The sequence below is a fragment of the Amphiprion ocellaris genome, chromosome 20 (genome assembly GCF_022539595.1).
Source record: "Amphiprion ocellaris isolate individual 3 ecotype Okinawa chromosome 20, ASM2253959v1, whole genome shotgun sequence".
NCBI lineage: Eukaryota > Metazoa > Chordata > Actinopteri > Pomacentridae > Amphiprion > Amphiprion ocellaris.
Genome location: NC_072785.1, coordinates 620,766 through 648,282, shown reverse-complemented (window position 1 = coordinate 648,282; position 27,517 = coordinate 620,766). Strand labels below are relative to the sequence as shown.

General features: G+C 38.9%; 1 protein-coding gene across 2 annotated transcripts in view; it reads left to right on the top strand.

Moving 5' to 3' along the window:
• The window catches only part of dicer1 (dicer 1, ribonuclease type III), a 47,678-nt gene extending 34,511 nt beyond the window's left edge, over positions 1-13,167 (top strand). For both annotated transcript variants that reach the window (XM_023289733.3, XM_023289732.3), the window contains 5 exons: positions 79-334; positions 1,302-1,570; positions 5,408-5,570; positions 5,750-5,825; positions 8,013-13,167. In XM_023289733.3, coding sequence (XP_023145501.1) covers positions 79-334; positions 1,302-1,570; positions 5,408-5,570; positions 5,750-5,825; positions 8,013-8,178 — 930 coding nt within the window. In that variant the 3' untranslated portion in view covers positions 8,179-13,167. The remainder of the gene's footprint in view (positions 1-78; positions 335-1,301; positions 1,571-5,407; positions 5,571-5,749; positions 5,826-8,012) is intronic.
• Positions 13,168-27,517: the final 14,350 nt, after the last annotated feature.

Here is a 27,517-nt window from a genome sequence, read left to right as displayed (position 1 = left end):
GAAGAAAGTATGTGAAAATATCATCGGGGGTTCACAGAATTATTGAGGTTATGTGCTTTGTTTGTTTAATGACAACAGGTGTTACCTTTGGAGAGAGAGACCCTGACGGGGGCAGTGGTGCAGATCTGTCAGACCACAGCCATCGACCTGTGCTACGGTTGGCTGAAGATCCCGCCCCGCTGCATGCTGGATCATCCAGATGCAGAGCGAACTCTCAACCACCTCATCTCCGGCTTTGAGAACTTTGAAAAAAAGATCAACTATACCTTTCAGAACAAGGCTTACCTCCTTCAAGCCTTCACCCACGCCTCTTACCATTATAACACCATTACAGGTCAGAGTTCATCTCATTGCATAAGGGTAGTTCAGACAATTTTTAACCTTGAATACTGTTTACTTCGTAAATATTTAGAATTGAGTACACAGCATAAATTATGTCTTAGATTTATACCTTCCAAACACCAAAGGTAGCCAATTGTACAAATTGACAAAACCAGATTGCTAATGGGTCATCTCTATGGTTTCAAGAGTAAACAGGTATTGCTGGATATTGTCGAAGCATCTGTGTTGACACTTGATCAAAATGCTGTCCAGTAATTTTAAACTTTCAAAGGAAAGTTGAAAGAGAGATGTGCTGCTTATGACATGGGTCATAAAGCTACTATGAAACCTTTAACAGCTATTTTCACTTATTTTGTATCAAAATGTTTAATCCTTCTTAGTGGCATAACAAACTATTAGATTTATGATTTTCCAGAATATCGTTATCTCTGGTGTGCATTGCAGTATTTACTCTGCTTAGAAACCAACCCTAGAAATTGTCTGAGAATTGTCAGGTTTTTGAGTTTTCTTCAGTATGAAACTAATCAAATGATAGTTGAGTACTCATCTACAAGTACATTGCTAGCAGGAACTAGCAAAAAACTGCTAATAGCTAAATTCATCATTTGCAATTTTCTCATGGTACTAATTAATAATATACTGAACAACTGGGCATTCAGTTAATTAACCCACAGTTAACTAACTGAATCTGTGCTTACTATAGTACGACTCATACAGGATTTTTGTGGCAGAGACAGATGTGTGAGAGTGAAAAAATCTGATAACACAGTTGTAGCTAAGAGAGATTTGTTACATGTATAACAATTTAGATTTTATATGTGTTTTTTGGAATCTCTGTGACCACTTGCAATGATGCACTTACTTTTGCTTTTGAAGTCTTTATTGTCAAAGATGCCCCTTATTTTTACCAGTGCATTCCCATTTAGTAATTGCTAATTGTTTCTTTGCTTTTTCCTCAGATTGTTACCAGCGGCTGGAGTTTCTTGGTGATGCAATTTTAGACTACCTCATAACAAAGCACCTTTATGAAGACCCACGGCAGCACTCTCCTGGGGTGCTGACAGACCTGCGCTCAGCCCTAGTCAACAACACCATCTTTGCCTCTCTGGCGGTTAAGTATGACTACCACAAGTACTTCAAGGCCATCTCACCCGAGCTTTTCCACGTTATCGACGACTTTGTGCAGTTTCAGCTGGAGAAGAATGAGATGCAAGGCATGGACTCAGAGGTGAGTCCTTTTTCAATGAAGAACATTGCTAGCATCCGTACTGAACAGCAGAGCCCTGTAGGAAGAAACCTAATCTTTGCTGTTGTAGACTTTCCCCCGCCTTCAACCCCCACCTCCCCTCAACCCCCACCCCCCTAAAATTATAGTCAGCAGTCAAAAAAGATAAGCTTGAATAACAAGGCTGTCAGCTTCTGTGAATCTGTTTCATATTCCAATGATTTCAGTACTGAAGAGAAAATGCATTTGGATTTAATTTGGCTGGAAATGGCTATCTTGGAACCAGATCTCTCATTTTACTTGAGAATTACTTTTTTGCTTTAGGGACAGCAGGCACATACACAAACATACTCCAAAACAGCTGAAAGAAATAAGGAAATGCCCTGCAGTTATATAGTTCCACCCTACTTCTCAGCATTCATCAAATAAGACTAACAGTAACATGCTGAAGCTGCTAATGTGTCATGCTTTAAACAATTACATGGAGTGTCAGTGCATTAACATTCCAGCTGTGAGTGTCTCAGTGGAAAGTGCCAGTTAAGAGATTTTTAAATGGTTGTGGTGGATTTTTTTTTTGTTTACATGACAAGAAAAATAGCAACTTTAAATCCAGTTTTAGCTCGAACACATCACCTAATGTTCTTATACTACAGTTCAAGTCATGATAATGGTTAGATATTAATCTGATGCTGATTCAGAATTTATACAACCCTAGTCACATTGATAAGTCCTGTTAGAACATTTCTGCAAGGTCCAATATCAACTTGTGTCTCTTCCATTTGACACAAAATGTATTGTGTCATATGGATGGATGGATGGATGGATGGATAGATAGATAGATAGATAGATGGATAGATGGATAGATAGAGGGTCTAAAGAGTCTCTAAAATCAGCACATGATGCCACATTGTAAAGAGATTCAAAAACAGATACACAACAAAGTCTGGAGAGACATGGAACAGTGGTGAACCTTCTCAGGAGTGACCGGTTAACAAAATTTCTCCAAGAGAGTGTCGATATCTCATCCAGGAGGCCACAAAAGAAACCAGACCATCTGCAGGCCTCACTGACCTCAGTTAAGGTCTGTCTACATGATTCCATAATCAGGAAGACACTGGGCAAAAATGGCATCATGAGAGAGTTGCAAGGTGCAAACCACTATTGACCACAAAGAATGTAAGGGTTCATCCAGCATTTGCAAAAACAATATCTAGATGAGCCCCAAGACTTTTGGGATAACATCCTGTGGACTGATGAGTCGAAGGTTTAACTTTTTGGTAGGGCTGGAATGTTCGGAGCCCAGAATTGCTATTCGGGCCAGCCCTACTTTTTGGTAGACATGGGTCCATTACATCTGGTGTAAAGCTGATACTGCATTCCACAAGGAGAACATGTACCATGTTGGTGGTAATGTGATGGTTTGGGGCTGCTTTTCTTCCACAGGACCTGGACGACTTGTCATCACTGATAGAACGATGGATTCTGCTCTCAATCAGAAAATCTTCCTGGAGAATATCCATCATCAGTTCATGTCCTAAAGCTCAAGCACAAATGCGTCATACAGCATGACAATGACCCAAAGCAAACAATCAAGTCCACCTCTGATTGGCTCAAAGAGAACAAAATTAAGGTTTTGGAGTGGCTGAGTCAAAGTCCAGACATCAATTCAACTGTGATGCTGTGGCAAGACATCAAACGATCAGTTCATGCTCAAAAAACACCCCATGTGGCTGAATTAAAACTATTCTGCAAAGAAGAGGGTTCAAAATTCCTCCATAGCGATGTAAAAGACTGATCACAATCTATCACAAATGTTTAACTGCAGTTGTTGCTGCCAAGAGCCCTACCAGTTATTAGGTTTAGGGGGCAATTACTTTTTCACGGGGGTGATATAGGTTGTCAGTAAATCTAGAAATGGTGTTTTGTGGGTTATCTCTGTCTAATATTCAATAAATATAAATATTAGTTTGATGATCTGGAACATTTAAGTGTGAGACATACACACTCACTGACCACTTTATTAGGTACACCTGTTTAATTGCTTGTAAACACAAATAGCTAGTCAGCCAATTACATGGCTGCAAGTCAGTACATTTAGGCATGTAGATGTGGTCAAGATAACTTGCTGAAGTTCAAACCGAGCATCAGAATGAGGAAGAAAGGGGATTTAAGTGACTTTGAACGTGGCATGATCGATAGTGTCAGACGGGCTGATCTGAGTATTTCAGAAACTGTTGATCTACTGGGATTTTCACACACGCCCATCTCTAGGGTTTACAGAGAATGGTCCGAAAAAGAGAAAATATCCAGTGGGCGACAGTTGTCTGGACAGAGATGCCTTGTTGATGTGAGAGGTCAGAGGAGAATGAGCAGACTGGTTGGAGATGAGAGAAAGGCAACAGTAACACAACCAAGGAATGCAGAATAGCATCTGTGAATGCACAACATGTCCAACCTTGAAGCAGATGTTCTACAGCAGCAGAAGACCACACCGGGTGCCACTCCTGTCAGTTACGAACAGGAAACTGAGACTACAATTGGAAAATTGGACAATAGAAGACTGGAAAGCCGTTGCCTGGTCTGATGAGTCTCGTTTTCAGCTGTGACATTCGGATGGTCAGAATTTGGCGTAAACATGAAAGCATGGATCCATTCTGCCTTGTATCAACGGTTCAGGCTGCTGGTGGTGGTGTAATTGTGTGGGCAATATTTTCTTGGCACAATTTGGGCCCCTTAGTAACAACTGGCCATTGTTTAGTCGCTACAGCCTACCTGAGTATTGTTGCTAACCATGTCCATCCCTTTATGACCACAGTGTACCATCTTCTGATGCTACTTCCAGCAGGATAATGCACCAAAGCATGCACAAATGCACAAAGCTCAGATCATCTCAAACTGGTTTCTTGAACATGACAGTCAGTTCACTGTACTCCAACGGCCTCCACAGTCACCAGATCTCAATCCAACAGAAACTTTGGGATGCGGTGGAATGAGAGTGTCACATCATGGATGTGCAGCTGACACATCTGCAGCAACCTTGTGATGCTATCATATCAATATGGACCAAAATCTCTAAGGAATGTTTCCAACACCTTGTTGAAAGTATGATACGAAGAATTAAGGCAGTACTGAAGGCAAAAGGGGGTCCAACCTTTTGATGATCCAACAATAGATGCATTTCTATTGTATTAGTAGTTTTATTAATTAGTCATATTGCCTAACTCTAGCTTAGCATTGCACATTGTTAGCTTATTACCTCTGCTAGCCCTTCAACTTTTGCCCCAGTTTTCATCAGTGTCTTTATAAATTGGAGCTCCAAACTCTCTACACTTTTTCTGTCACATGTCACAGCGGGGAGGGGAAGGAAATGTGATGTTACCTTGTACTTTGTTGTCCAAGGCAATGTCATAGGTTTGCCAGTGTCATAGAACTGCTTTGTAGTGAACTCTACAAATCTGGGCTTGAAACAATTTACAGTAAAGTTAAGAAACTTTATTATAGATGTTGTTTATTGTTTATTGTACACCAAGCTTTGTAATTTAGTTAAAATGGTAAAGAACAGATAAATGAATCAGTAATTGCTTCAGTGACTAGTATTTTGCCAAATCTTGTGACAGAATTCAGTCATTCTCACTGGTGCAACTTGGATGATTTTTCACTTCGGCAGCATTAATATATACAGTTGAATGCTGCACTGGAATGTCTGGATGTGCTAAACCAGAAGAGTGCTGCAATCCTGACAGACTGAGGTGGAAATGTTCATTCTTAGTCAGGCTATTTTAGCTTTATGTCTGTATTGTTATGGCATTAACTAAGACCTTTTTGTGTTTTTGTTAACAGCTGCGACGCTCTGAAGAAGATGAGGAGAAGGAGGAGGACATTGAAGTCCCTAAGGCCATGGGGGATATCTTTGAGTCACTAGCTGGAGCAATTTACATGGACAGCAGGATGTCTTTGGAGACTGTGTGGCAAGTCTATTATCCAATGATGAGGCCACTTATAGGTGAGGAACTAAAAGTCCATTTATTTATTTATTTATTGTTCGTCAGTATCGATGAGCGGTTTATGCAGAGAACTTGAGTGACTGCAAACATTCAAGATTTTCGCCAGTTGTGTGGACACGAGTGGAGTTTTCATCATGCCATTGATTTTTCTCATTGCTCTCCTCATCACTGCTTACAGAAAAATTCTCTGCCAATGTGCCACGCTCTCCTGTGAGGGAGCTGCTCGAGATGGAACCAGAAACTGCCAAGTTCAGGTTGGAGTTCAACACACACAACTGACTGCTTCTGTCATCACACTTATCATACATACATGAGTAGATGCAAATGTAGATCATCTGTTTTCATATTGGACAATGTGCTTTACTTAACAACAGATTTTTTTTTATAGCATCCGTCCAGATATTTGATGGGCTTGAGATCAGAGAAATTTGAAATCCAAGGCAACACCTAAACTCTTTTCAATTCAACCAAAAAAAAAAGCTTTTTTTCTCCCCTGGGGGCAATTTAAAACTTTGCACTTTGCTTCCTGTCCTGGTGGACAAGGGTCAGCATGTGCACCACATAACTACAAGGCCCTCATACAGCCTGTTCTTTCACCTTTCTGTCACTTCGATGTCAAGGTTTTTAGCAGTATGTGGTATAGTTGCTCTCATGGGGGCTCAAACCCCACAGTCCAGCTCCCACTCCCCACATGCATTAATTACCCTTGGGTGCTTGTGACCTTCTTGCCAATTCACCAGTTGTCATTTTTAAATCAATTCATAGGTACTAACTACTGCACACCAGCAACATGCAAAAAAGAACTTCCACTTTGGAGATGCTCTGATCCATTAGCCCAGTCATCACTGTTAGGTCCTTGTTTAATTGATTTATTTCCTTATGCTGCGTCTTTTTTCTGCTTCCAAAACTTCAACTTTAGGAACTTACTGTTGACCTACTGCCCAATATCTCTTACCCCTTGATAGAGACCATTGTGACTATTTAATTAATATTGTTTTATTGCTGTGGCTGCGTAGTGCATATTAATAACACCCTTAACTTGGGGAACAAATGAAAGATAGTTGAAATGGCAACTACTACAACAGAACAGTGCAAAGTAATGACTGAATATAGTATTTCTGTTTTTTTTTTTTAATGTACTTGAGTTCATCATGCCATGACACTCAGTGTCTTGTTTTTGAGCCATTCTGTGGTGAATTTATTTATTTCTTTTATATGATGCAGGATTCATTGATTGCAAACTGCCTAATTAACGCCGTGAACAATTTCTAATTGCCTCATTCTTGAGGTAGCAAAGCAACCCCAAACCATAATGTTTCCAGCTTCATGCTTTACCGTTAATGTGAGGTTCTCCTGAAAAGCTGTCTTTGGTCTACTAAAAGCATGTCTACTGTTACTGTACTCAAAACAGCTCTGTGTTTGATTTATCTGTCCACTGTACAATATTTCTAAAACCTTGTCTTTACTTTAATCTTTACTGGAAGACTATACTTTTACTCCAGTATTCTTCAGATATTCTCCTCCAATAAGGCTTTTACCTGTCATGCCACCCATGCAGGTCAGTTTTGCACGTCTTTCTTGTTGTAAATCCAGAACTTTGACCCCGACAGCTAGAGAGTTACCTACAGATCTTTACCGGTGGGGGTGGGGTGCGGGGTGGGGATCTGAATATTTGTATCTCAAAATAAATATTCAGGTACCACCGTAACACCCGAACATTCGGATATTCGGATCCAACCCTACTTGAGGATGATCCTTGTACTGTTTGGTAGATACAGATCAATGTGAGTTCACTAAATGCTTTTTTCCGCCGAAATTCAAAAATCCATACGCTAATTTCAACTAACTATCACACAAGAGCCTAATGGAATAAACTGGTGAAGAGGTGCCATTTTGTCAAAGATTAACTTCACTCAGAAAACAGATTTTATGACTCTGATTAGGACATCTTGGTAGTTTCAAATGATTTGTAGATGTTTTCAAATCGCTTGCCAGACTTATAGCCACCCACCTTTTTTTCTGAAGGCCTACAGAACTCTCACGATGTTGGCATGATGACACCACATAGTTCAATAACAGAGACAATGGCAGAGCCTGTCACAGGTTTTAAAGAGACATATTCCACCTGTCACTTCATGAGGAAGTTCTAAATATAGGCACCTAAACTGTAACCCCTGATTGGAATTGTATGGATTTTAAAGTTTGAAAAATGTACTTACTTTTTCTGTGTGACTAATCTGGCTTTGTGTTTATTTCAATTATGAACATGACTATGAAATGTCAACTTGTGTGTCATTTGTTTTTGTATAATCATCTGTAGGCCCTGTTTCAAAAAGGAATCAAATGTTTGTTTGTCCAAATGTGTTGGAAAACGTAAAATTGTCATGCTGACTCTGGAGTATCTACAGTCTGAAACCCTGTTTCCTATCCTGTTTTTGCAGCCCTGCAGAGAGAACGTATGATGGGAAGGTCCGGGTGACAGTGGAGGTCGTCGGTAAGGGCAAATTTAAAGGAGTTGGTCGCAGCTACCGGATCGCCAAGTCAGCGGCAGCGCGAAGAGCTCTGCGCAGCCTCAAAGCCAATCAACCTCAGGTCCAAAACAACTGAGCTCTCAGCATTAGCACCTAAGCTATTGACGCTAATGGAAACAAAAGCAACGTCAGCTTCACAAAACAGCGTGTTGCTAGCCCTGTATTTTCAGCCTGTGATGGCACAACCAAGGCAGCCGGGGAACACTGTGGAGACAAAGGAAAAGAAGCAGACTGATCTCACAACAGATTTCACGTTGAATCCTTTACCTTCTTTCTTTCTTTCTTTTTTTTGCGCAAACACAATCTTTACTTTCCTTCTCTGCTTTGTGTAATCACATGAGTGCTTTATTAACGTTTAGCAAAGTGTTTAAAAAAAAAAAACGTCAGGTCGCAGTGTCAATTCCTCACAGGTTTTTTGTTTGTTTAGTTTTTAACCTCTGTCAGTGAGATGAGGCTTAAGCTTATTGTGTAGTATTAGATTGTACATAGTTCAATCAGAGGTGTAAATCAAAGTATGTAGGAAGAAAAAAAAGCAAAACTTCTCAGCCTGTGCACTAGTGCCAGTCAGTTTTAAAGCGGTTTTTAAAACGCTAACGGCAGACATGGCTAACAGATACCACTGGAGCAAAACCCTGGTGGCACTTCTGTCTGAAATCTGTCTTGAAATGGTATTCTTGATCATTTTTGCACTTATTCCATTAGGGTCTGTTATTTTGAAAATTGTGTGGTCACATTGACACCAAAATCATATACGTAGCAAAGTATATAAATATATATATAAAAATATAAAATACATAAATAATATTCGGTCTTAGATGCTAAGGCTAACCCTCATATCCTGCAAAACAGATAGGAATTTCAACATTCCCAGTTACTGTAATTTAAACTAGTTTTTAATCGCACTTGCGGTTGCATGTTCTTGTAGCTTATGTATAAACCATGACAACTGGATGGCTTCTATAAATGTTCTAAATCATCTATGAATATATCTAGAGTGTGTGAGAACGAGATCAGATGTTTATGGCATTATATTGGTGATTTGGTTTACCATGTTTTGATACTAAGAATGGATAGAGTAAAATTAGTCATTCTTGCGCACTAAATGTCTTTCCACACAGCGAATCATCCAGTTTTGATATAAGAAAGAAAGACATATCACACGTTCAATATGCTGCAGACTTTTCTACAAATTGGATACTCATGTAAGACAGAATCTTTTCAAATAGTCTTTGTGAAAAAGGCCATTTCATTTCAACACACTAGTGTTCCTCACATCCCGTACCTACCAAAGCTAAAGCAGATGTGACACTATGAGGTTGAAGACAATTCCTAGGGATAAGGATACCAGCCTTTTTTGTGGTTTTTGTTCTGACAAATTTTGCTTCTTGCTAAATGTCTTTTTTTTTCTCATCAGTAAGCCCTTTTTTCACTTGAATACCTCAGTTAATTGCATGCATTTTCTTGTCTTTATTTTTTCTTTTTTGTTTGGTGCTATGTTTTTGTATTAAGCTTGAATTTCTCATCTTTTTTGCACTGTAACTATAATACCTCTTTATTTGACCTTTTTTTTAAAAAAAGAAAAACAAATCTGTTTGGTTGTCCTGTTCGTCAGCCATCAAGCTGTAGAGGAGAGCTGCGTCGTCGTCTCTTCCCCCTCCCATACTTGAGGTTGAGACTTAATGATTTTAGGGGGCAGGGAGAAGAAGTGTTTACTCTGCACATAAGCCTAGCTGTTTTTTTTTCTTCATTCATTATCAGTTTCGAATCTGTTTGAATCCTGGGTAAAAAGAGAGGATTGATTGATTCAATGAGGATCAGTGCTTGCAGAGGTAAGCAGATTGCACTCTTAAACATTAAATATACACCAAAAATAGGCAGAGGAAACTACTTGATTTATCTCTTCAAATCTATCCTCATAAATAAAGGTTGGAAGAGACATTTACCTGTGTGCTTTCTAAACTGTGTTAGTATAGTTATCTGAAATCTAATCCACAGTCATATAATCCCACACACAGGTGCTTCTACCTCAAATGACAGTGCTCTCAGTGGTCATTTCTGGACAAGGCTGCAATTCAGTTTAGGGACACATACTGTAGTCTTTTTACTGTGACAGTAGTGTCATCTGTGTCACACATACAGTATACAACAAACAGATCTCTTTCAGCAAGTTACACTCCCTCACAGTCATTTGTGTCTCGTGTCCGAAGTCACGGACACGAGACACAAATCTCAGTGCCTTCTCTGTGAGAGGAGATAAGCGGAAGCATAGACTGGATTGGAATTGTACTGGAATGAAGCATGAATTATGATTCATTGTCATTGTTCCGTTTGTTACCGGGACAGGTGTTAATCCCGTCTCCCAGATCTCTCTTTGGGTTCTGTACATTTCCTATTTTGGGTCCCACAGCTAACCAAGTGAATACTCAAGTATGAACTTGGGAAATTCATCAGCTATCATATCAAATCAGTTACACATCAAAACTTCAGTACATCTTTCTACAATCAGTCACTGTCAAACAGAGTGCAATCTGTCGTTATTTCTCAAGCAGGTGTGTGATCCTCTAGTCTACCTATTAAACTGGACTGTGCTTTCAGATTTCCCCATTATTAGAGAGACTCTGTTAGACTTCAGAATTGGAGCGTATGTCCCACCCGCCGTCACACACTTTGCCACATCTCAGTCTGTGGTCACACACAGCCATTTAGATTTCTCCAGCTAAACACACTAATTATTCATCAGACTTTGGGAGGGATTATTTAAAAAAACAAAAAAGAATGTGAAATCTCTCATATGGTGCCACGCCCACTGTATTTTTTTCTGTGACTGATGGAAAATAAGGATCACAAATAATCTTGTCAGCCACAAGTGGCATCATCTTTTGTTTTTGTTTCTTGTTTTGTTTGTTCTTGAGAAATTGAGGAGGAAAGTGTGGAAGTGCTGAAGGTGAGCAGAGCAGACTATGTTTTCTCCTACTGGCTTTTTTTTTTTTTATTATTTTATTTTTTGTACATGTAGCACAACTGAGCATTGCACTTGGGCGCCATACTTTACCTCATGTCAGAGTGCGAAAGGGAGCGAACGATAGACAATGAAAAGAACTGTATATATGATGCCGTAATGTTAAGTACTAACTTGTGGTTCAGGCTTTGCTGCTGTTTCAGTTGCTGGTATTACACAAATCTATTTAAAGAGACAATAAGGGGCTTTGGGAGGAAAGTCAAAGTATGCCTGCAAGGTATGACGTGACAAATACACTGTAAAAAAAATCTCTGTAATTTGGGGGTAAAATGTCTGGATGTCATGTTGTGACATCCTGCCTGAAATGGGTATTATGAATGAAGTCACACTACTACGAATGATCAACTGAGACTTGTTTTAATTCTCTACTTTGACAGTCATCGAAGTGATCCTCTCCCACGGCCCTTTATTGGAACCTTAAAGGAAAAATCCACTCAAACCAGCCCCTGTACTTTTGGATTACTCATAGACCATGATGAAGTGTTCTTCCTTGTTTTAGCAGCGTTTGCACTTGTCTTTTAACCTGCCAATCTGCAAGTGATGATAATGATGTTGACAATGGCTGTCACTTTTTGGAAAAAAATGAACTATATTTCATGTGTAATGGTACAATTCTCAGTAAAGAGGTAGAACAATCTGTGCCTTGTTCTCCAGTAAGGCATATTTGATAAATAGATGGTCCACCTGATCCAGTTTTACTGTCAGTAAATTATACTACTCTTCTTTTCACGAACACAAAACGGGCTAAACTTGTGAGCTGTGATAAACCAGTGATATTGAGACCTCTGATAGACATGAAGAATAAAGCCAGCCCTGATGTGCATTTTTTTTTATCATAAAATTAATTCTGCAAAACAAGCTGTGAAAAGAGCCAAGATTTGTATTTCAGTCCCCAGCTATCCCAAAATCTACAGAAAGGGTAATGTCTAACATTTAAATTTGTGTGGTTTTATTAAATATACAGATGGTAAGGAACTCTCTAACAAGATTTTCTGTGAAGGAGCCTTTTCCTCTGTGTTTCAGGGAGACGAGGCAAAAACCAAAATCTGACATTTGGATGTAGTAAGAAATTTATGACACTAATAAACAAAAAATAAGAATTTGACACGCAAAACCTGTTTTAACTCATTAAGGACGGTATACAGCAGAGCACCTTTAGCATCAGTTAAGGTCTGTAGTTATATGTGGATGATGCTGTATCATCTTTAATCATGTAAACATTGCAGTTTGTCCAGCTGTAGTTCAAATTACAGCCTTGTGAACTTACATGGAAACTTAAAATGTATTTCTGGTTATGTAACACGACAGCCAAAACTTTAGGACTTTGACAGTTGTGGCTTTTTAGCCCTGATTCCATCATATACATCATAACTCTGCATCTCCTGTAACTCGGTCACTGAGCAAACTCACCACACAAAAGTAAAAGTAAGTAAAAGCACCAATACAGAAATCTGTGCTGTGACAAGTAAAAGCTTTGCATTCAAAACCCCACTCATGTTAAAGTGTAGGTGCATGATCAGCCAAATGCCCTCAAGGAGAAACTGGAATTAGTGAAAACAATACAAACCACCAAACAAGAAAATGAACCCCCAGCTTGTTTTACAACCGTATTTGTGGTTTAAGGTGGGTTTTTCCTTTAAGGACTAAACAAAGTTGAAAGAGAACGGACATTTATTTGAAATACAGTGAAAGTGGGGTAGGAAAAGAACCCATGTCAGCAAGATATTGGTCTCACAAAGCCAGCATGGAGTGACTGTTCACCGAGCAGCAGAACACCAGCAGAATGGAGCCACGCAGAATGAGCGATGAACTGTTATCAGTATGGGAATTATGGGCCATCACAACCTGCAGCAAATATTTAAGGGACATTGGTATAGAAATTGAACTTCTCACTCATACTGTAATACTGTGCTGCAGTGGTTTGCGGTCTGCACCTTATGGATCACAAATACCTTTAATTTTTCTCTCTGAATTATTTTCCTTTTCTTTATTTTTTATAATTGTAGCCCAGTATATATACAATAAAAGTAATGGTATGGTCATTCACTTGGGGTTATGTGAGACTCATTGTTGATTGTGAAGTCACTTGCATATGTGATATTTTAGAAATGCAATAATTGAATTTCAGTCATAACAGCAGTTGGCAGTTTCAGTGAATCTGCAAAGCTCATTTATCACAGACGATAAATCTGAAAGTTGGTGACTCCTAGATCATTCCTCCAGCAGTCCTGAAGTAGTACTGTTTGGGGTAATACTCTGTTATAGAGTACAGTGAGAGTGGAGCCTGTATTCATCTCATCCCTCTATGTTAAGTATGTACAGTTGTAAAACAAAGTTTATGTATACTGGTAATGTACTTTATTACTATATAGGCACCATATTGTTCATATAACACGACAATCTTGAGTTTCCAAAGACTCTACAACTCTTAATTTTCTATGATTTAATCATTGAAACACATGCATCTTTGTCACCAAAAATAACAAGAAAAACACTCAGAGAGCGCAGTACTCTGCCAAGGCTGCTCAGTCCTTGTATGATTTCCCACTGATAAGTCCCGATAAGTCGGCAGTGGTGGATTTGTAGTAGGATCGCAATGATGTGATCGTCAGCAGGCAGCTGGTGTAGCGTTAACTTGTTGTCATGGTTACAGTGACACCATGCTGCTATCTCGCAATGATACAGAACTCTTGAACAAATATGTGGATCCAGACTATAAGCTGCATCACTGCCAAAATCTAATCACTTCGTCCTTGTGTCATTTCTGACCTTCCCTTAATATTTCATCCAAATCTGTTTTTGAGTAATGTTGCAAACAGACGGAGAGACAAACAAACATACGCTGATCGTCACATAACCCTGCCACATTCCTTGGTGGAGTAGTCATGCATTTTAGTTTTTTTGGAAAGTTTATTATAGGTCTCCTGGAAATACGACAAAATCTGCAGGGTCAAAAATATACATACAGCACATTCATTTGTTAGTTTTGGTGATGTAGAATGCTGTTGATCAGACTGTCTTAGTGGTACGATCTCTCAACGTGCGAGTGATTACAAATGAATAGAGCTGCTGACATCTCCGAACCAATTTAAGTAGGAGCCATCTGATACATTCATTAGCCACAAACACTACAGTCTCTAGGAGCCAGTTCTAAGACGCTTCTCCCGAAATGGCACTTTAAAGCTCAACTTAAGTGTTCAGCTGATCACACGGACAAAGATAAGGCCTTCTGAAGAAAAGCTCTGTTGTTAAGAGAAACGAATATTTTGCTATTTGGCTAAAATGACTAGAAATATGTTTGGAGGAAAGAAGATGAGGCCTTTAACCTCAAGGCCACCATACTGTTCATCAAGCACAGTGGTGTTAGTATTATGCTTTGGGGCTGTTTTGGTGCCAATGCAACAGTTTTTTACACAAAATATGGTCTTCAGGAAAACTTAAAAACATTGGCTCCCAGCCAAAAGGTTGGGTCTTGGACACAGTTGAGTGCTCTAACAAGCTAATGACCCCAAATACGCATCGAAAATGGTAAAGAAATGACTGAATCAAGCTAGAATTAAGGTTTTAGATGGGCCTCCCCAACATCCTGACTGAAAATATCTGAGGAACATTTAGTCAATTAATGTAAATTTTTGACGCCTCATATTTTGTCATATTTCTAGAAGACCTATAATAAATCTAAGAAAGAATGAAAATGCATGATTGCTTTTGTTGACAAAGATACTTGCGTTTCAATGATTCCATTAGTTATCAGTCATTGGAAATTCAGGACTGCCATGATATATATGGCCTTTACAGTTGGTTCTGTAAAAAATACATATACACCTACCATCTGTGAAGTTCACTGATTAACTGACTGTATCATTTGTTTAATCTGTAAAAAGTGCAATTTGGAACTTTGACAGGCAACCGAACCTGGCGACCCATTTATGACAAGAAGACTTAAAGAAGTTGCACCCAGCTGCTATCTGCAAACAAATTGTTCCTGCAAACAGCTCTACCAAAGTCAAAAGCTCTGCAGATACCAAGATACCATAGTGTAAAGAATGAACCTTTGGTACTCTCTGGTTCTGCCACTTTGGACCAGTGTTAGGGCTAGACAGATTTCAAAGGGGCGACCAGGCTGAAGTTGAAACTCACAGTGAGGTGGCACAGTGACTCCAAAAAGCAGGGTGTGGGCCTCAAGTCAGCAGTCTTTTCAACAATTGTGTTTGCGTTTGCTGAACTAGACTGAGAGATAGACGATTATGCTTTTTAAATAATAATTTACTTAATCTTGAAATCAAATATTCTGTTTAATTTTCACTTTCTGAAATAACTTAGGATTTGTTTTTAATGATATTCTAATTTGTTGAAGTGCACTGGTAGTAGTTAGTGGGTGTAACTCCAGTTCTATGAGTACATTTGTGTAGTACGTACTCAGTTTGCTTAGTGTTGGTTGTATGAGGTTGCCATGGCCAGCCCTCGGCTCTACCTCTGTGTAGGACATTCATTATTTTAGTATTCAGCCACCATCAGCCCCAACAGTCCACCGGTATTGATGCAAGTGTCCATGTGCATCCAATATACCCATTTCCATCTCATGTGAAAACACACCCATGATCAATTGTGCATGTGTCCAGAAAGAAGAAGAATTCCTGACAGCTCTGTAGCAGCACACAGGTGAGATTGGGGTTTTATCAGATCTGTTTTGACACACTGTTTCAGACTCCAAGTATGAGACCACAGCAAGTATGTCATCACAAGGTCAAGCAGCCCATGTTTTTGCCTTTTATTTGATAGCTGAAAGAAGTGAGATGGGAGATGATATGTAACATACATCCATGATCAGACGTAAACCCAGAAAGGCAATAAGCAAAGAAGGTTGAATTCAATTTTACTTTAAAGATTTAAGTCATGATAAACCAAAACAACGTTGAGCATAAAACAATGTCCACTATCTACTATGTACTAATGAAGGTCTAACAAACATGAATTCTCTTTATCTTAACACTTGAAATCCATGTCCTCCTGATAAGCCTGTTTGCACTCCTTCAGCTCTGTACGATCACAGTCTGCCCATCATCTGCTCTGCTCCTCAGGTCTGCTGGTCCTGAAGCTCGTCAGCAGCACTCACTTTATTGCCTCTGTCTGACATGCCTGCAGACTATATACCACAGCAGCTTTATCTGGCCCTGAGGACAAAACAGCACACTCAGAGCAGGTTCACCAACAGGATCAGTTTCCACTGGACGAAGCAGGCTTGCAGTCAGACGAGTTTTTCAGTCAGACCAAAATGTAATTTAACTCCTGCTAGTTAAGCTTGTAACACTTTGATTAGCCATTATTTATTTATTTTTCTTACTGTGTTGGAATATCTGAAATGAGAAGTAGTGGTGATCAGTTTAGTGTCTGTCAAGCATATATGTGATAATGGAAGTGGAGTCATTTAGGACACAATGACGATCTAATCTTGACGGTAACTATGACTACAGGTACAATTGTTGATCCCCCTGTGTCACTGTTGGAAGTAAACTGATTTGTGGGTTAAGCAGCTGTGTGCTAATCCGTTCAGTCTGTCCGGTGGCTGTAAAGTTAGGCCTGTGCGGTTAAAGTTTCAACGGGCACAGAAGAATGAAACTATGCCTTGTTTGATGATGTGAACTTAAATCGCTTGCAGGTAAAGAAGCAGTTCAGATTCAGAGAAGGTAGAAAATAGCTGGTCAGCCCCTTAAGTATAACTACAGTATACTATAGGAAACAGGGTGCAAGAAATAGGATTTAATTAATATTAAGGTCATAGGTCCAAATTCAAATTGCAACAGCAAATTTCGCTTTTTTAATTATATGTACACTACCAGTCAAAAGTTTGGACACACCTTCTCATTCAGTGCTTTTCATTTATTTGTATTATTTTATACATTGTAGATTAATACTGACAATTAACACTTTTTTGTTTACAACATAATTCCATATGTTTTCTTTTATAGTTTTGATGTCTTCAGTATTAATCTACAATGTATAAAATAATTAAATAAAAGCCATTGAATGACAAGGTGTGTCCAAACTTTTGACTGGTAGTGTATATGTATATAAACAGAACGTCTCATTTCATGTTCAGACCAAATATCTTAGAAAACAACAGTTAAAAACTAGAAAAGCACTCAGGGTGTACAGTACTTCACCGAGGCTGGTCAGTCGTTGTATGATTTCCAACGTATTAAATCTTTGAAAAATTTGTGGCCCACAGCAGTCGATTTGTAGTAGGATCACAATCACGTGATCATCAGCAGGCAGCTGACATAGTGTTCACTTGTTGTCATAGTTACAGTGATGCTGTGCCGCTATCTGTCAATGATACAGAAATCTTTAACAAATTCATGGATCTAGACTACAGGCTGTATCACTGCCAAAATCTAATCACTTGGTTCTTGAGTCATTTCTGACCTTCCCTGAAAATTTCATCCAAATCCGTTAATCTGTTTTTGAGTAATGTTGCTAAAAGACAGACAGACAGACAAACCAATGCTGATTGTTACATAACTCCACCACATTCCTTGACTGAATAAAAAAAAATTGTTTTGTGAATTTAAGGTAGATGTCCCAAATGCAGAAACAAGAAACATGTGAGTCAAATGAACAAAAAGGTAACTCATATCTGACCTTTCCTGAAAATTTCATCCAAATCCATTAGTCTGTTTTTGAGTAATGCTGTGAGCACACAGACAAACAGACAAACAAACCAATACTGATCATCGCATAACTCCGGCACGTTCCTTGGCGAAGTCGATATGTGTTTATTGTGTCCTGCAGAGGTATAGAGCAGTATGTATCTTTACATGCTATCTGAATAAATTGCAAATGGAATGAAATAAAAACTAAAGGCAGCCTTGACTTTTGTCTCATCGCCATGTTTTGATCCTAAAATCAAAACCAAAAGTTACATTTCAAGTATGGGAATTAGAAACATTTTAGATCATAAGAAGGTCTGATATGTAAAATGAAGAACAAATATTTCAGATTATGCTCTGCTCCTAAGTGAGCAATCAATCTGAGGCAGATTAGCAGTGCTGATCACAGCAACTCCTTTGTTTTCTTTCATCAAAGCTGCATTCAGATGACACTTAGGCCTCATCCATACAAACACAGAAATATTTGAAAATGTAGCTTTTTCTATGTGTTTCAGCTTCTTAGTCACACAGGACACTGAAAAGATACTTTTTGGAATACTCCTTTCAGGATGAAACGGCAAAAGTTTCAGCATTCTGAGATGATTTGGAGTGTAATGTCATCTGCTCGTGTTTTATTAAGACCAAAGTCAATGCAGACACCTGCAGGGAATTTACTCAACCAAGAAGAAGCAGCATTCCATTCTTCTGCACAGTCACCTGACGTCAGTCGTACAGAACATTTACTGGGCACTCGAAAACAAAGACAAACATTCCTGGCATGAGACACTCACACACATGCACATGGTATAATGCATATAATTAAATATATCAATCTTAATGCTCTATTAATGTTTATCTTACTCTTATTGTGTACTGTTTATACATTTGGATAAATTGTAGCTTGATGCTTTGGCAACATTGTTTCTTGAAACATCACTGCCAGCAAAGCCTCTTTGAATTGAATGGAGCTGTAGATTAACTTTCATATGAATACATTCTTATCCAGTGATGTCAGAATGATTTAGCAAATGCTCTTATCACTTAAAAATATACACTACCAGTCAAAAGTTTGGGGATAAGTTACCGCTGCACAGCCACAGGACTGTTGAAGAACACAACAACTAAGCTCCTGGTGCACTCTGTATCTTCTGATAGTGCAATGGCATCATGACTCATGACAGTTACTGAGTATTTGCTGTTACATGATGAACATATTGATGCCTTAGCATGTTGACAAATGTCTTGTATGTTTGTACACTAATCAAAAGTTTGAACACACCTTCTCATTCAATGATTTTTTAAATTTGTGTATTTTCTACATTGTAGATTAATACTGAAGATGAACACTTTTTTGTTTACAATATAATTCCATATGTATTCATTTATAGTTTTGATGTCTTCAGTATTAATCTACAATGTATAAAAAATTAAATAAAAACCATCGAATAAGAAGGTGTGTCCAAACTTTTGACTTGTAGTGTACTTTTAAAAGTAGTAAAAAGAAAATGTTAAAAAATAGGACTATCAATATTAGTATTAATTTCTGCAACATGTGAGTAATATTTATTAGTGTAGCTGCTCTAATAACTCCATAAAATGCTGATGCTAGCCTGTTTCAAATTTAAAATCACTGTGAAAATTACAGATGCAGTATTTACCTTAGATTGGAACAAATGGCGCACAATAATCGAGACCTAAATATTATATTACTTTACTAGTGAAGCTGTATGAACTTCATTAAGTAACACATTGGAATTTGATGCAACTAATAACTTTGTCGCATTTAACCAGTAAGCAAAACAAGGAAAAAATTAGGTGAAAAAGCCGTGTATGTATTCACCATCTGACTTTTGCAGCTACACTGTAAGCTGAAAAATAAGGCCAAACTGCTGGTGAACATGAGAGGGTCAGAGGTTTGCTGTGTGGGAATGAGCAAGCTTAATAGTGACTTATTGCCTGTGTTGATAATGTGCAGACTACTGCTGTGTCACATGAACCATTTATTCTTTGCTGTAAAAACAAAAGAGACCATGAATAAATATGTGAGTGGAAGGACAGAGAGGGGGCTTGCCAGCATTGTTTCTCTCTGAAAAAAAAGTGATTATACTGTGACCTGCTGCAGAGTCTGTCAGCACATACAGCTCGTGGCCTGAACTTCCACATAACACCACATCTTGTTATTCTTCAACTTTTAAAGTCTGTGGAATTTTAGGCCAAGTTCATATGAGCAGACACGGTTTGTCACCAGGCCCCTCCTCAGTGGCACGATGTGGACCAAGACTTAAATAAGTCCACAACTTATAAACATGTCAGCTATGTTCTGTTTTAGCTTTGTGTTTGGAGGACGACACTTCCATTAATACTGTGGGCATGTGTGAAGGTTACACTTGAACTTCCTCGTCATCCTTTTACAAATGAAACCTCTAAGCTGGTGCAAAAAAAAGAGAAAAAATCTCATCTTTTCTCATCATATGACTGACAGACTGAATTAAAAAGTGTGTTTCAATATCTGCAGGGGTTAGTACCAGAGAATGACTTTGGTGAGTAGACCTTGTCATTGTGGAGCATTTTCATCAGACAGACACTAAGAAAATAGTGAGGAGAGCTGGTGCATTAATCTCGGTGGTAGTAGCAAATATTCCAATGAGAGCTTTGAAGGCCGAGGTGGAGAAGGGTTCCATGTGAACAGCAGTTCAACATGGGTCAGTCAGTCCTAAGGGAAATGACTAAATCAGGCTAGAACTAAGGTTTTAGACTGGCCTCCCGAGCACCCTGATTTAAACCCCATCAAGAACTTGTGGACTTATGATGAAGAAACAAGTCTGTGTCAGAAAGCCAATACATGTAGTTGAACTGCACTAATTCTGTCAAGAGGATTGGTCAAAGATTCCAGCACAAGCTTATGGATGGCTACCAAAAGTGTCTGATTGAGGTGAAAATATCAGAGGGGCATTTAGTCAAATATTAGAATTGCATAATGTAAATTTTTGATGCATAATTATAGTTGATTGCTATTTCTGCTCCAGCTCTGATTCAAACTACAGCCTCTTGCTGTCATCTCTTTCCTAATACTACTTTAATTCATTTAAGAGATTATCTAGAGGAATGGATGACAAAAAGTATGGTACACCGAGCTAATTTTGCAATAAGTTTTTACTTATTTTTCTTATTTTCACGTTCTCTCTGAAGCCACAGACTTTTCTCAGCTTCAGTTTCTGTTGTCAGTAGAACCTGCACAACACGTTTAGCCTCCATAATGAAAACCAGCGCAAACCAGAAGTAAATGAGAATCAAGTTGTTGATTGAAGCCTTAGAGAGGGTTAGTAAATAGAAAGAAGAGGTAACAGGGCACGCTTTGGCAGATAATTAACACAATGTGAACTTTCCACAAAGCTGTGGCTGCTGCTGTTTTGATTTTGTTATTGTGGACGACGTGTGAAGATACTCAGCACCCTCCACCCAAGCAGTGTTTGATGGCTGGAGGAGGACCTCTAGCCTTCAAATACCGTTCGCCTTCCTCTCTGTCTGATGAGACGCAAATATTGAAATGAGGTTTGGGCACTCGAGGCTCGGGGAACAGCATGGGAACAGTGGGAGAGGTGCTACATAATTAGAAATATCATTTCAGCTCCTGCCTGGCCTATTTTCATTCAGTATTACCACGTCTCTACAGGTAAATTGCTCCCTGTACTCCTGTGATGATGGTAACGAGCGGTGGTTAGGTCTGACACCACATCTCTTTGATTTAACCTAAATGAGAAATATGCCATCAACAGGGGGGACTAAATCATAGCCACTTTAAATATGATATGAGCCTAGCAGAACTAAGGGGGGTGAATCACAGCGTAAAAGTATGATATTAGGTTGGCTGATGGAAGGAGATACACCATCAAAGATGTGTGCTTGTGTGTTTGTGTGTGCGTGTGTAGTGTGTTATCACTAACCAAACCAACTCTCATGGGGGGGAAAAAAAAATTATTATACTGATAATAATATAGCGAAAACATACAAGCTTTGGTTTTGGGTCCGGCTTCGTTTTGCAGACCACAACCTGTCACTGCATTTCACTGTCACTTCTTGTCAACTAATTGTTCGCGTCATTCCAACACAGGGAAAAACACATTGTGATCTCCCCCCACGAGAATTGTGATTATTTAGATTATTAAGACATTTTATGGACTCAGACATGACGCTCTGTGATGTCAAACCTCCATAACCAGAAATCAATAAAATCAAAAGAGTTTCAAATTTTCTTCAAAGAAGGATTATTGCTTTTTGTTACACTACTCAGAGCAGCATTCTTTTAATAACAGGTAGATTTTATTAAATAAAACCAGTTTTGTCTTTAACTAGTTTGGTCTTGTTACACCCATGTTAGACTTCTAATGACTGATGGAGATGAGCATCATTCTTGGGGGAAATTTCAAATCAGGGAAGAAAGAAACAAAGCACACAGTCTGTTATTTACTAGTCTTGTATAGCCAGACCCATCTTGACAGTGCTGTGTCAGTGCTATAATGTGCTCTGTGAGACAAGAACTCAGACCTGTTTGAATTTCCTTAAACCACAATCATCTCAGGTGGTGCTAGGCCGAGGTTGCAGTAAAATGGCTAATTCACTGAAAGACCCAAACTTGCTATTCCAGCATGTACACTGCTGCTCAGAGGTTAGTTGTGAGGTTAGTTGTTGTTTCCTGTTTGAAAATGGTAACACAATTGGCAGAAGGGGAAGAGAAAATTGCATGAAATTTGCAGTGGAAATGGCAGGCTTATACCACAGGTCAAACGTTTGGACACACCTTCACATTCAATGGTTTTTATTTAATTAATTTCTACATTGTAGATTAATACTGAATACATCAAAACTATAGAAGAATACATACGGAATTATGTTGTAAACAAAAAACTGTTAATCTTCAGTATTAATCTACAATGTATAAAATAACATAAATAAATAAAAAGCATTGAATGAGAAGGTGTGTTCAAACTTTTGACTAGTGTACGAACATGCAAGATGTATTTCAACATGCTAAGGCATCAATATGTTCATCATGTAACAGCAAGTATGCAGTAACTGTCATGAGTCAGGATGCCATTGCACTATCAGAAGGTACAGAGTGCACCAGGAGCTTAGCTGTTGTGTTCTTCAACAGTCCTGTGGCTGTGCAGTGGTAACTTATCCCCCAAAGAAAGTCCTGCATATGAAGGAGAACATTTGGAGCAAAATTCTCGTTGTCTAGATTTGAATCACATGACCTCCCCCTCTTCTCCAAACTGAAATTCAAGTTGAAAGGTCGCCATTGTGACACAGTTTAAAAGATTAGGTGCTAACTGCAGATGGTGCCTGACATAGTATAAAAAAATATATATAAATGTGTCTAACACCGGTCACACTGTTAACGGTACGGTGTCACATGACATCCTGGCTCATGACAGTTATTCCTTTTTTTCTCTCACTCACTTTATTGAGCTGAAGGTGTCTGGCACAACAGCATTCTAGCACTTGGATTTGAGAATTGTTTGTGTTAGAAACATTAAAAATTTATTTTTAAAGCTCTTCACATGCTTTATATTTCCCTTGGATAAATGAAAGTTGAAGGTTGGTGGCCATTCAATTCAATTCAGTTCAATTCAATTTTATTTATATAGTGCCAATTGCAGTCAAATTGTCTCAAGACGCTTTACATTGCTTTGCCACAAGGTGTATCTGATATGGAGTAACGTATTGTAGTGGTGGCTGATGATAATATTCTCAGATTTTATCCACTGCTGCTTCCTAGCCCTGAAAATCACCTGAGGTTGCAAAGGATGTAAGTCTCCCCCTACTGGTCCACAGCCTCATCATTGCCAAGACTGGACATCCCTTGACCCCAAGCAGAACTGTAGTTAATCTAGAGGCACCAGTGGGCCTTAGAGGTGTAGACTGTATGCTCACCATAATCTGGATACACAGGTCTACCACGACAACCACTGGCCCACTGTCTTGTGGATTACCTCTGGAGAGGAAGGGCCAAGGGAGCAAACCCCAACAGACAACTCTGTTCCTCAAAATCCATCAGGCAGATGGATGCAGACCAGGTACCTACTGTTCTGGTTCTACCTGTCTGCTATATAAAGCCAGCAAGCAATGCTAAGAGGATGGCCTTCATTGCTTGGTCAGTACAGAACTTCTTCAAACCCTGCCCAGCCTTTAAGCTTGAAAAAAAAATCCTCCAGGTGATGAAACATGAAGCACAGGTTTGGTAGAGCAGACATCACTTCTTCCAGCAGGGACTGGCATAATCTTGTTGGTCTGCAGAGCCACAATAACTTGTTGCAAGAGCAACAAAAGCAGATGCACACAAGTTTGAATGGAGTGAGAGATGCCTATAAAAAGATGATTATTTGGTTGTTGCTATTCCTTCTAACACCAGAATGAGATGAGCTAGTAGTTGTATTTCGCTTGATGTTCTGCATGACTGACAGTTTGTAGTCTCCCAAACACAAACAGGCATATCCTTCACTTATTAAATTAATGATCTTATGCCAAAATGGCAACATCATCCTGTAGAGGGACCCAGCCCAGACAGATAAGTGGAGTGAGCTTAATATTTCCACTATGTTAGCCTATGATTATTAGTCATTAGTAACTTAAGATGAAAACATTAGCTTGATTGTGCCTAGTACTCGGAAGGCAGAGCACGCTAGCAGAACTCATGCATTATTAAAAGTAGGTCGAATGATGGTTGTGTGCTATACCCACTGGACCACAGCAGTTGGTATGTCTTTTTAAATTAGACAGTGATCTTGTCAAGCTCCTTTGTCTGAGTATCATGTTTACACTGCAAATCATGAAGCACCACTGCATAGAAAGACTGGCAGTAACATCTGGAGGGTGTGACTCCTGTTTGTGTGCACATGTCCAACACCGTTAACACCATCTTACACTGTAAGGAAAACAGCAATAATTACAGAAAGGAGATTCTGTGTTATGGACAAAAGCATGAACTGGACACACAAGGTAAATGTACCTCAACTGTTCACAGGCCATATTATTTACATTTGAACACATCATGCTAATTTTACATGAGGACTCAAGCCACTAAGTGTAATGTAAGTTAACCGACTGGGTGCTGGAGGTATCTGATGCATGGTGGTTAACAGTTGTGATCAAGCAAATCAAGCTTTGACCAAAAAGCAAATATCCTGGAAGATGAGACAAACTAAGGTAAGTTCTTGATACATTTGCCTGTTTATGGATATTTTTATCTTTTCTGATAAACTAGGATTTAATATTTTTGCTTTAGTGCTTTTGTGGTGTGTGTTTTGGATTATTATTTATTTTTAACTTTAGAAGTTGGCAGATGTGCTGGTAATTGTTACTGGTTAGACTTTGTCATCGGGTCACTACAAGGAGGATTCCAGCAGCACAGCTATAATCACCATTTTCTGCTGCATCTGCTTGGTTTCCTTGTATGGAACAGGAGAAGCAATTAGGAGCACATGTTGGATAAACCAACATGTACAGATCCTCATTAGCACTTGTTTTAAATCAAGACAGTTCTAGGGATGATTTGGTTTCAAACCAGTTCTTAATATTTCAGGAGCCAAAGATATGATCCTCAGTCAGTAAAAATGGTTGCACCAACATATTGGTTTAGAACCAAGAATTACTTACATCAAAAAATGCTATGAGCTGTTTAATCAACAACTGAAGCAGACTGTTGAGTGACCTTTATTTTCTTTAATCTTGATTCCTTAACTCCCTCTTTTCTGGCGTAAACCAAAAATCTTTCTCTCGCTTCTAACTAGTTCAGAATGCAGCCGCTGGGAATCTTATTGGTTTCAACAGATGACATCCTGTCACCCCAACCCTGGCTTTCCTTTACTGGCTCCATGTTGAATTGATTCTAAGATTTTACTGATCATTTTTAAAGCACATGTGGTACATATCTACGTACCAGAAAGGTTGATGTTATATGAATCTGCTTGCATCCGTAGATCCTCAGGTGGGGCCCTTTTGCCAGTTCACTTATTGTGGTTTCATTCTGAAGGCGACTGTTTTTTTGCCATCAGGCCCCACAGCTTTGGAACAACTGCCTGAGGAGAATAAGGCTCACAAAATCAGTCCATTCTTTAAAATACCTTCTTAAAACCCATTTTTTAAGACTTAGTTTTAGCAGATGTCATTTTCTTTTTGCTTATTAAGCTTTTTATTCCTTGTCAATGTTTCAATTTGATTCAAGTTTACTCATATAGCACACAGTGTTATCTTATTTGAATTTATGAATAAATGCTTCTGTTGTCTTCTTGCTGTAAATTCATCTTAATTGTTGCCTTCTGTTTACCATGCTTATGCTTTGTCTGTCAAAGCACTCTGTAAACCCTTGTTTTTAAAATCCCTTATAAATAGTTATAATAGTAATAAAATATATTTTTTAAATTATTGCTGTTGGATTTGATATATTTCCTCTAATCTAATCTACAATGTCATGAAATCTGCCCAGAATGTTTGCATCTATTCATACTCCCCCAGAAACCCCCAAAACACTTGCCCTCTTGCACCATTCATAAGGCAAACTTTACATCAGCGCTGTGATATCTAGAGACACCCCTACTCTTTCTCAAAGGATTTTGAAAACTTTTAGGATTTTTTTTTACTATACAAATTATTTCTGATTTGCTGTTGACAGTTGAGGACTGCAAAAACTTGACCTGAGCGTCTGTTTACGGTCATTTCCACATGGTTGAACTCACTTGGTCACTGAGTGTAATTGAAAATAAATATAATAGCACAATAAAGCTCCCAGTGACTTGCTAATCAAGTCTGACATGTTGCTCAGAGTGTGAGTGTGTCATGAAATAAACCGTGAAGAGAAAGGGATGAAAGCAGGTGATGAGCAGCATTCAGTACGTTTATACCTCAAATACATAAACTGAAGGTAAACCCCTGGAATTTGGATCATGCTTGTGGTGAATGCAGAGGCTGATGAAGATAACATGGAACTATCTGTCCAGATGGTTCTGCTGAGGGCTTCAGTGACATCAATACCAGCAGAGATAAGCCACAAGATCTGCTCATGCAGAGAAACTGCAGCAGTCTATGGAGAGCTGTGTTGTGATTGATAATATGGTACAGCTGTGACCATGAAATCAGGACTTAGTGTAATTAGCCACTTTGAAGCAGAGATTTAATACCAAAATCTTCTACAAAATACCAAGGGATCTTGTGCTACTTGATGATAATCTGATATCCACAACTCTCGTCTCATGTATTTTGCTTCTTAACAACCGTGCCATTTTGGGGCAGAGCGATGGAACCTGGGTTCCATTTGAACTGTTTGTTCATAAGCCAGAGAGAAATGCTGTGGTGCAATACCCTCAATTCCTATTTGTAGGGGTGAGCACAATATGACACATGCACTTTGTGAAAGAAAATAAGGAGCTGAAGTATAATATTACAGTGTTATTAAGGAGATTTTCCCCAACTGTAAATACCTCTTTACTGGCCCCATAGAGCTTTAACATTGAGTTGATTTGCAGTGGTATATTTGCGTGAGGGCTTTGACAGAAGGCATGCAGGTTCTGACAGTGTTCTGGGTGGTGTGTTCCTGAGCAGAATAGATTTCTTAAAGTTGTTTCAGTGTGCCATTGTAATTTTATACATTAGCATTTTCTTACACTCACAATGGATCAATAAATGACAGCTGTGACATGGTTCATCAGGTAAAAAATATCCATCAGCTCTGTGTGGCTTCTTATCTAACC